The sequence below is a fragment of the Silurus aristotelis genome, assembly GCF_946808225.1.
Source record: "Silurus aristotelis genome assembly, chromosome: 12".
Taxonomy (NCBI): Eukaryota; Metazoa; Chordata; class Actinopteri; order Siluriformes; family Siluridae; genus Silurus; species Silurus aristotelis.
Window position 1 is genome coordinate 6,201,678 of NC_139585.1, and position 14,177 is coordinate 6,215,854.

The 14,177-nt window shown below is 35.9% G+C and overlaps 1 protein-coding gene across 1 annotated transcript; it reads right to left on the reverse strand.

Moving 5' to 3' along the window:
* Window positions 1-841: 841 nt before the first annotated feature.
* pmp22b (peripheral myelin protein 22b) lies at window positions 842-13,869 on the reverse strand. The gene is made up of 5 exons (XM_083556666.1): window positions 13,711-13,869; window positions 12,833-12,928; window positions 12,641-12,725; window positions 5,461-5,601; window positions 842-2,792 (listed from the first exon to the last, which is right to left on the reverse strand). Exons 2-5 carry the CDS (start codon window positions 12,908-12,910, stop codon window positions 2,632-2,634), a joined length of 465 nt encoding a protein of 154 aa, XP_083412792.1. The 5' UTR covers window positions 12,911-12,928; window positions 13,711-13,869; the 3' UTR covers window positions 842-2,631.
* Window positions 13,870-14,177: the final 308 nt, after the last annotated feature.

Consider the following 14,177-nt stretch of genomic DNA (forward strand, 5'->3'; position numbering starts at 1 on the left):
TATTTGACTTTTTGTCTAATCATGTTCCTCCTCATAAAATCTTCCCCCTGGATATACATTCTTGGCCAAAATGGCCACAAAAAAGTACCTTTTAATGAACCTTTTAATTTTCTCAGAAAGAAAAGAAAGATTGAAAGTAAAAAAGAAATGCGCTTCTTTGCCTCAAGTGTTTAAATAAAAAAATTGACATAAAAATTTACAAATTCACTTCAATAGACTTTTTGTGTATGAAGGTTAAATTCTCATAATGTTTTAAACTTTTATTTTTTCCAAAGTTCCAAGTTCATCAACATCTTTCTTCCTTCTGTTCTTTCTGTTCAAACCTGTCCACAGGTTTATTTGACATTTTAAGACAATTGTCTTAAAAACTAATTATTGGTCAGTAAATGATCAAGAATGAAGCAAATATATGAACTTCATACCAAGTTATTTCATCTATTTGCTTCATTCTTGATCGTTCTTTGTCCAATAATGAGTTTTTAAGAAAATCAAAAGCTTCATATTTTAAGTTTACATTTTTAAGTGTATATTTTTGATGCCTATTGGCTTTGAATATCCTTTCGTGAGGGTTTTTCAAAGACAATTCTGTATGTAATGTAATGTAGAAGAGAATGTAGATGAATTATTCATGGTAAAGCCAGATATTTATCAAATTTTAGCACTCTCACCTTAATGGTAGAAAATTATATGATTAAACACTAGATGGCATGATTCCACAAGATTCAGCATAACTGCTACAACCACACCCTATTCCCACACACAACACTGGCTCTCATACAGTACAATACATGAAGTGTTTTGGAAGTATCCTTACAGACTCAGTGAGACAGACAGAGCAACATTTCTTTAATAGCTTTTTAATAAACACAAGCATTGGTGTGAACATGCAAAATGGCCATCATAAGAGGTTTTGCTTTCTCCTCTGACCACAGAAACACAGTTTTACTACTTATTTCAGGCAAGATTAAGTATGAATAGTAAACAAGTATGGAACACAGCTTACTTTTAATACTTGAATAATGTCTTGGGTAGTGATGAATCATATAAAATCAGTGTTTAATTGAAAAAAATTGAGAACAATCTTGGGTTAAAAATGCTACAATCTGATACCGACTTTATGATTCACCCAGTTTGATTTAGATGTTGTTTAAGACACGCACCAGAACACTGCAATCACATAAAAACCATGAGATCTGACAAGAAAAATTGCGTTAATGGTAATTTATTGTTGGTTTCAGTGCATAGGGATTCTCTTATAGTCCCGTCCCCCCCCCTACATGGTCCTCAGTGTGAGTTGCATTACAGATCATAAGTGATGTATTTGTAAAGAACCACATGGCATCCAAAAAAAAAAAAAAACCACTGCATTCAAGATGAAGCCTTTTTTTTTTTTTTTTGTCGGTGGTGTTTTTTTGTTTGTTTTTCACAACAGCGGACATAGTCAGCACGTCACATTTCAAGTATCAGCACAACATCGCAATGAATGCAAAAATCTCTGGTACATCCATTAATAGAACATTAAAATCTGGTGTTGAAATCCATGCAAAATACCGTAAGATTCCCTTCGATCACAAGTAGCTTTGCGTAATATACGTGTTTTTAAACTCTAGTGATTTTTTTAGCTAGCTGAAGACACACAACACAGATACACTGAGATACCAGGCAGTTCTTACCTTCCTGATGGCATTTGGTAATATAATGCCCTCTTAGCTGTTGCAGTATCGCTAAAAACGTCTACGTGGCCTTTGAAAGCCATTTGCTTAGCTAATACTCAAGTCTCGAGTTATTCTCAAACACAATTTATTATAAAATGAGTCTATCTGTTAAGTATTGTATGTACAGAAGTAAGTATACAGAGCTGTCACATCTACTTGCAGGCCATTTGCTTTTTTCTGACTAAATCAAAATGGCTATAGGAATGGTAAATACATAGCACCATTTTGTCCAAAAGATAATAGAAAAAATAAAAAAATTAATGGTTTTAAATGCAAAAAAAAATATATATATATATATGTATATATATATATATATATATATATATATATATATATATATATATATATATATATATATATATATATATGGTCAATTTTGTATCTAGCTTAGCGTTTTCAGTAAGTGTTACCACATCTATAAACTTCTCAAGCCATTTCACTATAGCATATCACTCTTTTTTAATACATGCTCTTTGGTTAAAATACTTCAACGGATTTTTTTTTATATTTATATATATATAACTGTTTTTTTTGGCAGTGTAAGAAAAACAAAACAAAAAAAAAAAAACAACACAAAATATGGCTAATAATGCACTTGCCTCTGACAACAAAAAAAACAAAAAACACATTTTAGGCACTTAATTAGCAAAAAAACACAAACAAAAACAAAGCTCTGTCGACACACACAACAATACTATGTACATATATGTAAAAAGTGTTATAAATAGGTTTTAAACCATAGATACTATATACATCTTCAAACAATGACCGCATTCGTTGTTATATGTCTTTTCATGGTGGTGATTTTTTTTGTACAGTTATATTATATTATATGGGCTGTTTAAACTTGTCTGCAGATGCGGTAGGCGATTTAGATGATCAGCGATATCTGGAGCCTCAAACGGGGGTGAGTAGATCATTCCCGTTTTCTCAAAATTATGTAAATTAAGCCACTGATGAGCGCTAGAGGAAAAGCCACCCAGGCCAAGATGTAGGCATAACCGTACGACGCGCCCGAGGGAATCCATGTGTTCCTCATCACCGTGTAAATGATCGCACCGCACATAATGAACAGACCTGATGGAGAGGAAGAATAAAACAGAATATTATAATATACAGCCGCATTACTTGAAACAGAAAGTTTCACCACTGGTTCACTTGTGGACAAATGGATAAGCACCTGGTTGATCACATGACTTAACAGAATGCCCAGAAGTATGCCCAATGCCATCTATTCTAATTGCTCAACATTTCACATGACTGCTATACCTTCCACAAAATATAAACTGGTTCATATATGAATATCTTGTTTCTTGTTTTGTTTGGTTGGCTGAGCAGCTAGGAATTTAGAATGCTATGTAAGAAGGTAAGATTTAAGGTTTGAGAAGGTAAGGGGGTAGGTTGGTTGCTCACCTTCTAAAAAAGAATGTAACATCTACAACATAAACTGTTGCACACTTTTTGTTAAGAGAATCTACAACAGAAGGCTTTTGAAAAGGCAAGAACCTTTGACCTATCAAAACCACACTTGGGTGGATGTAGTATCATGGATTCAGTACATAGATATAGGGCTTTTAGGTTTGTAAATGTAATTGGCAGGTGTGTTGTTACATCTATGTCTCCTTATTTATGTAGAATCAATAAAAGGTTTAATGTAAAACCCTGAAATTGGTGTGATGGTATGCTAAAATGATTACATGTAGAATGTAAGGTTACTTAACAGAACTGTTAAGCACCAATTCTTTTTGGAATAGTTATAGATAAAATAGATTAGTGGGTTGGATTTAAGGTGTGCTGGAAGTATGAATGGTTTGGTGAGTAGTTTAAATAGTTGGGAAGTAAGTAGGATGTGGATTGTATAGGTAGACACTTGAGTTGATGGGATGGGATGGTAACTCTAAAGACTCTTACAGCTTCTGTGTAGATTCCTTTAAAACAAAGGGTTTAAGTTTGACCCCCTGAGTGAGCCAGACAGGTAGGTAGACACTTGGGTGAATAGGGTTTTATGGAAAGGTCACATAGAAGGAAGATTTTCTCTTTCATAAAATAACTGACACAATATTTATCCAGAAACGTTTGAGGACCATGCAGATAGGGAAACAGGCAAATGGGTAGAAAGGTTCTAAATGTTGCTAAATAATTATGAGGTAAGTGGTTAGATTTTTTAAGTGGTTAAGTTGGTGGAATATTGATAGTAATTAATATGTCTAATAGAGGAGAGCAATTTTTTTTTACTTGGGGTTAATTGTATGCAAGTGATAGATGTTGATTTCACTCTAAACACATCTTTCAGGCATAACAGTACATTGACCATTGAAGGACTTCTTTTTCATTTGTATGTTATGTTAGATGTATGTTTTTGCATAGCAGTTTTACATGGATTTTTAAAGTAAAGCAGGACCTGTTCACTGGTCTTTGTGTATGAGTGTCCGGAGATACTGACATTTCCCGTAATGTCCTCCTCTGAGCCAGACAGGGCAGTGCCATTAGATTTCTGAGTAGACAGAGCCAGCACTGTCTTCACCCTCGTTTTAGCACAATAACTTGCATCCGCAGCATGATTAAGCACTTTTTGAGATCAGGCTCAGTCTGGCAAGACGCGAACCACCCCCAGCGTGCCAGCCATGACATTTCACTTTGTGTCTGAGCCTCTGTTTTCCGGTGCCAATCCGGTGGGCACCTTGAGACACCAAAATCCTAATGGCCCACGCTGCTTCCCCCCTGACATTTATCTATTTGTTAATGTGACCAAACAACCTGAATTCTGTCCCCAAGAATCTTACAGGAATCCATATTGTGTTTTCTTTTCTCTAAAACACTATTATATTCATTAAGTATATTTGCAGTCCTCCTTTACTTACAAGATAATTATGTCTAGAGCATAAGTCTATATTGACCTTGTCTAATTAAAAATCTATATACAAAATTATTTCATCTAAACAGATTGCCTAAGGATGTTGGCCTGTAATTGATCTGAAAAGCATTTAAGTACATTCTGGAAAATCGAATGTATAACAAAGTGTGACAGGACTAATTTAATTAATACTGGCTCAACGAGCCTCAATGGATGCCAAGGATGCCAATGTTTTGAAACTTTTACTTTGAGGTGTGTGTGAGAGGAATAGGAGAAGTCATTTTCTGGATGCACTGTCATTCTCTGGCACTTCTACATTGCTTTAAAAACATCAGAGTCAGACTTTTGTACAATGATATACGATCTTTTACTGAACAGATCAGAAAAAAAAAAAAAAAAGGAAATAGCTGCAATTTTAAAAGGCAATGAAGTGCATTAGTATTATGTTGTCAAATCTAGAACAAATACATTGAAAAGCTTTTTAAAGATTAATTTCGGAAATAAATGTGCTGGGGAAAAAAAAAAAAAATTTTTGTAGATGAAAACCAAAAAAACGAATGATTTGCGGTGTTTATTGATAAAATAATATGGAATGGACTTATTTGCAAAGTTCATATACCAGCATGGCATATCCTGAAGAAACCCTAACTCACAGGTCAATAAAAACAAGGACAGGATTTCTAGCATTGATTCCTGCTGTCATGAGAATGATGTATGGATCTGGTATGATATCACTGTGTAACTGAATATCGAGATATTTCCTAATAGCTTTAATTAGCTACAAATCTTTAATTTCAACTGCACTTATTTCTCCAGACTGCAGACATAGACAACTAAGAAAACGTGGTTTTTGCCCTAATTAGCAAGCATTTCAGATGTAAAGATACTCACAGGCGAAGATTTGGAAGGATCCAGTGAGGAAGAAGCGTCCACCCTTTTGCAGTGTGAACAGCTGGCAGAAAAACAGGCAAAGTGACAGGATGCTGAAGATGATCGACAGGATCATGAGAGCCTGCACTGACTGAATCCATACTGAAAGACAGAGAGTAAAAAAAAGACAGATTTGTTATTGCAGAAAGCAACTCCAGGACCTAACAGAAAGTTCAGTTTGAAATGTTTATTACATCCAGACACTAGGATTACATTAGATTTCATTACATGACATTACTATGTACTGCGACGGGGTCTGCGATTCCAAACTAGATGTTTCTTTTGAACTTGACCAGACCTCTCTATCTATTTAAAAAAAGGACTACTAAAGATTAGATATTTTAAATATCAAACCAACAAAAAGGAGACCAAACAAACATGTTAAATTCATCAAAAACAAAATACTTCCACAATGTTTTCTAGAAGAGCACAAAGTTGTTCGCTTTGCCAAAAGCATTTTTTATTGGAACATTTCACAAATAGGAGTTCAAATTCCTACAAGCTCCAGACACTTAAAATGAAACCGGCTCTCTAGGTATTGATCTTCAGCTCATCCTTGAGCCAGAGAAATATATATATAAATATATATATATATATATATATATATATATATATATATATATATATATATATATATATATATATATATATATATATATATATATATATATGGGTGGGAGTGATAGATTTCCATGATATACAGTACAGACCAAAAGTTTGGACACACCTTCTCATTCAAACAGTTTTCTTTATTTTCATGACTATGAAAATTGTAGAGTCACACTGAAGGCATCAAGGGCTATTTGACCAAGAAGTAGAGTGATGGGGTGCTGCGCCAGATGACCTGGCCTCCACAGTCACCGGACCTGAACCCAATCGAGATGGTTTAGGGGTGAGCTGGACCGCAGAGTGAAGGCAAAAGGGCCAACAAGTGCCAAGCATCTCTCGGGGAACTCCCTAAAGACTGTTGGAAGACCATTTCAGGTGACTACCTCTTGAAGCTCATCAAGAGAATGCCAAGAGTGTGCAAAGCAGTAATCAAAGCAAAAGGTGGCTACTTTGAAGAACCTAGAATATGATATTTTTCAGTTGTTTCACACTTTTTTGTTATGTATATAATTCCATATATAATTCCACATGTGTTAATTCATCGTTTTGATGCCTTCAGTGTGAATCTACAATTTTCATAGTCATGAAAATAAAGAAAACTCTTTGAATGAGAAGGTGTGTCCAAACTTTTGGTCTGTACTGTACATTTCTAACACTAACTATACTTAGGATGAATTGGAATGCTGACTGCACCCCAGGCCTCCACACACTCCACAAGTACATCAGTATCAGAATTTACTAATACCTTTTGGCTGAATGGGAACAAATCTCCACAAGCACACTCCAACATCAAGTGGAAAATCTTCCCATCTAACCTTATGGATAGGTATCCACAAAAGTTGATCCATATAGTTTATAATCTGGCTAATGCTACTTAGTAATGAGAAAGATTGAAATCAATCAGATGATCAATAAGTTATGTATAAGTCAGCACATCCATCAGGTTGCAAGGAATAAAGCTAGCATTAAGCTTTATTTCATTACACAATCCCTTTTGGAAATGTCTTTGCACATGAATAGTGGCATGATAAATACAAAAGGGCTTTAAATATATAGAATTAAAAATAATTTACCATGGATTCATGTATTAAGGCTTTTCATTTTTAAATAAAGTTATGAATTCTGCTAATATTAACCAGTTATTTATTCTGCTTTGCTATCATATTTACACAAGTTAGTAGTTGTATATGTGATAGTGCTTCGGCTGTGATTGAGAAGCTTGATTATTGCATTTGGGATGCACTGTTTTAAAAGACTGATGTTCTAGAATAAAACTAACTAGACCTGCATTATGGCATTCGGGACACAGGCACACAAATAACTTCCTAGTACGTTTCTTAGTTTGACATAAAATTCCATGTGCAATTAAAAACTTGAAGATTTTCATTCATGATAACGTATTTGCTACATTATAGAAATGAATATAAAACTTTTTTATTTGGCGATTCAAGATAAACCGTTTAATTAGACAACAGAAAGAAGTTACACTTTCTTTCACTGAATTTCAACCCTCATCGAATACATTTTGACTGAATTTAAATTAGCAAATGGTCTCCAAATCTATATCACCCACAGTTTCTTTTTTTCTGATACATATATCGGAATAATAGAATATGATTAAGATTGGCTATGATATTTTAAGATGTATTATAACATCCTTGTCCGACATCATTACTGACAGCCCCAAGAGACTCGTCTTTACATTCTACATTTTGAAAACTTTATTTTTGTTTTAATTCAGACCCCAGATGGTACAGAATGCAGCAAACTTTGAATGTAGTTACATTATTTCCAAACCTGTTCGAGCTTTTTTTCCATACCTTTATAGTTAGACGATACCTAAAATATACATTTATACTTATTTTGTTTATTTTTTATGTTAGTTTTTAATTTTCAACTAGTTTTTCATGTTTACATGTTGGGCAGTCGTGAAAAAACAAATCATGTCATACTCTGTATGAATGTGTATGTGACAAATCAAATTTATATTAGAATTTGGTACACAAAGTCACATATCCAGGAAGATATGTAAGACTTAAATGGGTTGGAGTGGAAGATCTTAAGTGGCCATGTAGAGCTCTGACCCTTAAGCCTATGAATTCAATTGAAATGATGGGGCAGCCTTAGATCGCTTCTCTAGATTCTCTTCTTGATGTCACCCGAATGAGGATGGGTTCCCCTTTTGAGTCTGGTTCCTCTCAAGGTTTCCTCCCCATAACATCTAAGGGAGTTTTTCCTTGCCACAGTCACCACGGCTGCTCATCAGGGATAAATACACATCATTCACCTTGACTGTTGATTTCTGTAAAGCTGCTTTGAGACAATGTCTGTTGTGAAAAGCGCTATAAAAATAAACTTGACTTGACTTGACTTGACCTTACCCTGCATCATTTTAGAAACTGCAACTGCAACACCATCAGCTTCAAATGGTACAGATTGCAGCTAGACTTTTGGGTGTATGCTAGAATAATCCTATTGCACAGACTTTACCGTCTCTTCACTTTTTTCAGTCTGTTATTGAACTATTTTTAGAAACACTTATTTGTTTTTAAAAAACTAACTGGCATCAGACCATTTGTCTACAATCTTTTGAGATCTTTTAAAACTTTTCATCAGAGATTATTGACTATTCCTAAGGCAATACTAAAATTCAGAGGATCAGACTTTCTTAGCCCCTGGCCCAAACTGTGGAACAGTCTACCACCCAAGGTTCGAAGTGCTTACGCACTTGTTTCTGATTGTAATTCTAAGCTAAAAACTCTTTTCTCTAGATATTTTCTCTGGATTTTCAGTGCATTGTAGAGATGAATGGAATCTCCTGGACAGTGTTTTTGTTGTTTGTTGTTGAATGTTGAAATACTTTTGTTACTGAACAGCAACTTCTAGCTGTTTTGAATTGTGCTGTAGAAAGACATCGACATTGTCAATGACCTTTAAAAATGTACATGGTTCAAATCTCACCTGTAGCAATACGCTTAGTGGTCTTACACCAATACCAGATAAAGGAGATAAAAGCTTCCCATATTAAGGCTCGCTTTCAATAATGGTTTCTTCCTGATGTTTTTTTTTTTTGCCCATTTTCCCTTCACCGGTCACCTTCAGCGTCACTGTACACAAGAATTTCTGATAAATGTTCAATTACCTTTACTAAAAAAGTGTCATAAAATAAATTGAAACGAAAGGTTATGATTAAAAGTAAGTCATTCTGAACATAAGATACGCCAGTAAGAGTGGATCTGTTTTTTGTCTATGGAGATTTACAATTGTTTTACTCTCAAGCCGGTGGTATGCAGTATGCCGAGACTTTTTAGCGTGTCTATTTCTTGTCATGAACATAGTTTCAGGTTTCATGCCAGGATACAAACACCTTTACTAACCTGAGATATGGCATATTCTGCAAAAACCTGTTCTGAATGAGATCCAGAGATAAAAATTTAAGTTTCAGTTTGTATATCTCTTGTATTTGTGTGCATTTCTAATTGAAAATGAAGTGAGCCTGTAATTATATGTGAAGGTTTTCAATCTAACAGGTGCTAAACAAAACTAGTTGATTACACTACTTATAGTTTCTAAATGCATCAAGACCAAAGTAAAGAATAATCAGTGTGGCTATGTGGGTTTGGAACAATACCAGCAGACTGAGAACCTTTTAAAGGATTTAGTTTAGGGCAAATGCTGCATCATACAGCACCATCGCCTAAAAATAACAGCCATCAAGCACAATAATCTTGTTAGTACTGACTGATCTGCTTTTCCATTTGGAGCCATTGCATACAACAAGAGACAGGCGCATTCATTAACAGATACATTCATGCAAACTTAAACGAGCAGTTTCGAGGCCTTTTTTGCTTGTGTGGTGAATCTCTTCTCTTTTCTGTGAGCTGACCACACCCTGTGTTCTGAAGTTACGTATGCATTGTGATTTGGCTAATAATAAAGAAAAAGCAGGGCAGAAGAGAAGAACAGGCGCGAAGAAGTTTCAGAGCCAAAAGAATGCAAAGAGAAGGATTAAATGATGATTAATAGTGCTGTTGTGATCATAAAGAGTGTCCTGTGCTCACTCCAGGATTTTATCATTCGAAGCATCTTTCCTTATTATGAAATAAAGTATAGTGTGTGTGTTTGTTTAAATACAGAGCACTGATTTACAATCTGGTTGTAAAACTTGGTTTGCAAGGTGACGGTTCTATTTCGAGTATGGATTTATTATGGATTATTATGGTTTTAATCTACATCCAGATTTCTGTAACAATGCATTGTGAATATATCTACAGTTAAAAGTATGATGCAATAAATACTGCACCTTAAAGACAATAGTGTTTCCATTTCCATTTTTTATTATTTAATATCCCAGAATGTTCCCTATAATTTGAATAATGAGAATTCAGAGATTCAGATTAGGCACATCGCATCACTTTTTTTTTTTTCTTTTATGGTCATTCAGTTTTTATTTTTCTGAAAATACACATGAACTTCATTCAACTCTGCTTTAAAGTAAACAGCTTGAGTTGCACTTCCTTCCTAGTGCCCCTGTACTCTGCCCATGAACTCCTGATGCATGGTGTTTCCTGACATTTACAGTATAATTATAATGGCTTGTGCACACACACACACACACACACACACACACACACACACACACACACACACACACACACACGAGCACACACCCAAACGCACAGTGTAAACAGTGTACCTTTGACAGAAAATGTATCTAATGTTCTACTGTAAGTTTTTTAATTAATACACATACAGAGATTTCGACATGAAAAGCCATCAAAGATACTCTAGGTTTATTCCCTTGACTACTAACTACACAAAACAAAGAAAAAAACAACAAAACAAAAGGAGGCGTAAATAAAGCGACAGGACTGCTCTCGGCCTCGCCCAGCACTCATGAGCACTAGGAGCACTCGACAAACAAATGCAGCTGCACATGCTGGTTCGGCTTCATTTCAAAAACACACACGATTATGTCATCCAAAACATCCGAATGATAAACACAACCAGAAATTCAACCTGTTAAAGTGTAAGCATGCATATGGGAACTTGTCCATTAAATTATAAACATCTCTCATGAGAATACAGAACCAGACAGAACCAGAACCAGAACTAGTTCTTTGTTTTAAGATAATAAATCCGGCAAAATTACTGTGTTCGGTTCAATATTTAATTCCCAGATCTCAATAGAGTGAATAATTATTTTTTTTTAATTAATAAATTTTTTTTTTTTTTACTTCTATAGCCTAAATATGATTTATGATTAACTTGCTTGCTAATAATTTAATATCATTATATTAATATATCAATTTATTAATTAATATATTTTAATATTATAACATATATATTATTAACAGGTTATGCACCATTATTATATCGTATTATTTATTAAACAAATGTACATAATGTATATTAAAATGTCAACGAACAGGTTATGTGCTAACATTATTTTTTTTACTGATTTATTTTTCAAGACGGCACAACTATTTTTTTCAGAAAAAACATCCATGTCCATGAACATTTTATGCTGCAGTCAATTGCAATGCGTCTAATAATTGCCTAACCCAGAATGTCACAGCGACAGATTCCTCCATTGCTGCAATTGTTCAAAGCTATTTTCAAAAACCGCTTAAACGAATGACATATTGCTCGTCCATAGCGTGTCTGCGCTAAAGACAGAATCTCTCTGATCTTTTATTATGAACCAATAATACTATTTAAATATGATCCTTGGGTGTGACCCAACCCAGCCACATGCTCTGTAAAACACAGAATGGTCAGAGGATCTCCCAGCACCTTACACTCACACTCTTACATACACAACCAGATTGGCATCTAAATTTAATCTGTTCTGCATACTCGACCTGTGCCCCACCCCGAGCTATCACACTAGTCTGCCATCTCCACTCCCAAAGAAGGGTTTTTGAGCTCAGCCTTGACCCAGGGACTATTTATACTGCTGAGATGAGCTGCTGGAGCCAGGGGGATCTCACATCCCACTCAGGTTGCATAGCCGCATTCTCACCCCTAGATGGCAGTTGAGGGGGCAGCCGAGCTCACGGTCACGCCTATGTGAGCCTGCTAAAGCATTTTTCAGGGGTTCTGTAAGGCTAGAATTATGTAGAGGTCAGAGATCATGGTCTGTGAAAAATAACTGATCCTTTTTCACCTTGTGTAAAGAAGATGACCAGATCTGTGCAGAAGACAGATGTGGACAGACGACACCCTTGAAATAAGCCTCGTCACACCCAGCGAGGACTAACCTCAAATCTATGAAAGGTCTGAAACTGAAGTGCTGAGCCTGTTGTCGAGCAAATCCTTTAAGAACTAGAAAGACAACGTCATCGCATAACTGCTCATTTTGGACAAAGAGACAAACGGGTATTCGATAAGCGCAACCTTGACCAATTTATAATTACATTGTGGCACTCCTAAGCCCTCCCTTTGCCACTCCGAAATCCTGGTACATAACAATTTCCAAGCCTCATCCTGTGCAGTGATGAAGATGAGAGAGCAAACAAAAGTTTCATACCTCCAGTGTCACCGGCCAAACATGCAGAGGCTGTAGTACAGTTTAACCAGAGGTCTGCGGTACTGGTTTGGGTTGCACTCCAGGTCTGTGCAAAAAGAAATATGCAGACTCTCAATAATAAACTTATCACAAGAACATCATGATGAAGATAATAATGCTAATAATGGTGATGGTGATGATATCCATACTCACACTGACTATAGTGGAGACGAACAGCAGAACCAGAACTGCGATATGCAGAAATACGATGCCACAAAGAAGGAGCAGCATGTTTCCAGTGCTGGTTTTCTGCACACACAAACAAACCCATACTTTTTACTGTACATTTTTACACACTCTTGGCTTCATCTACATTAACTGGGTGTTACCAGGGTTCTAGTATAATGAAGTGCTTGTGGAGGCTACCAGCCTGCAAATAGTGCACCTTTTATATTCAGACAGGTACATGAGGAATTTGTTTAACCACCAAAAAAAAAAAAAAAAAAAGACAACACTGGGTGTTGAATAAATCTATACAGCACTTAATTATTCCTAATGAGGGTCATATCAGCATTTAATCAACAGGTAGAACTGTATTTACTGACAATTATTGTTCTATTTGAATAGTGTAATTAGGACACAACATTAATATTCAGCAGAATAAATTGTGCGTAATGACGCAAAATGGGGAGAAAACCGTACCTATGAGGAAAAAGAGTTAGTTACTAAGTAGCAACAAATGTTTATTTCTGTATTCTGGCGTTTTACTGGTATGTCACATGTAATCAAAATACCGCACGAGAGAGAGAATGTAAAGAAACACATCATGACGCGCAAAGGCAAGCGACATAAATCCAGATGCGCAAAAAGATGCGATGCGCAACACGGTGCGCCTTAGGATTTGTGCGCTCTTTCAGAAATAGGTAAACAGACAGACAGACAGACAGACAGACAGACAGACAGACAGACAGACAGACAGACAGACAGACAGACAGACAGATAGACAGATAGATAGATAGATAGATAGATAGATAGATAGATAGATAGATAGATAGATAGATAGATAGATAGATAGATAGATACTAACTTACAGTAGTCTGCGTGAAAGTATTTCCAGGAGAGTTTGCACAGAAAAGTGCTGAAACCGCGGACCCCGAGAATGAGAGGAACAGAGAGAGACAGCGTTACTCCGCAAGTCCGACAACAGGAAAGAGAGACTGGAACGGATTGAAACGCAGCGCTGCTGTTTTAAACGCTTTCGGTCCACGTCAGGCCAACGCCCTCGGGGACGCGTCACGTCACAACCAGGGTGCGTCCCAAATCACTCTTCACGACGTTAACTCTCAGCTAGAGGAGGCAGAAGAAGGAGCGTTACAGCACGTGTCAGCACAGTGAAACTCTTTTCTTCACATATGTTATATGTTTAGAAAAGAGAGGGTTAAGGGCCACACTCGTGGGCTCAACAGAAACACCCATGACCTCTTGAAAAGTCAGCATTTGTTTGTTACCTATGGTAAACGGAAGTGAAATTGTTTTCTTCGAGTATGTATTGTGTAGA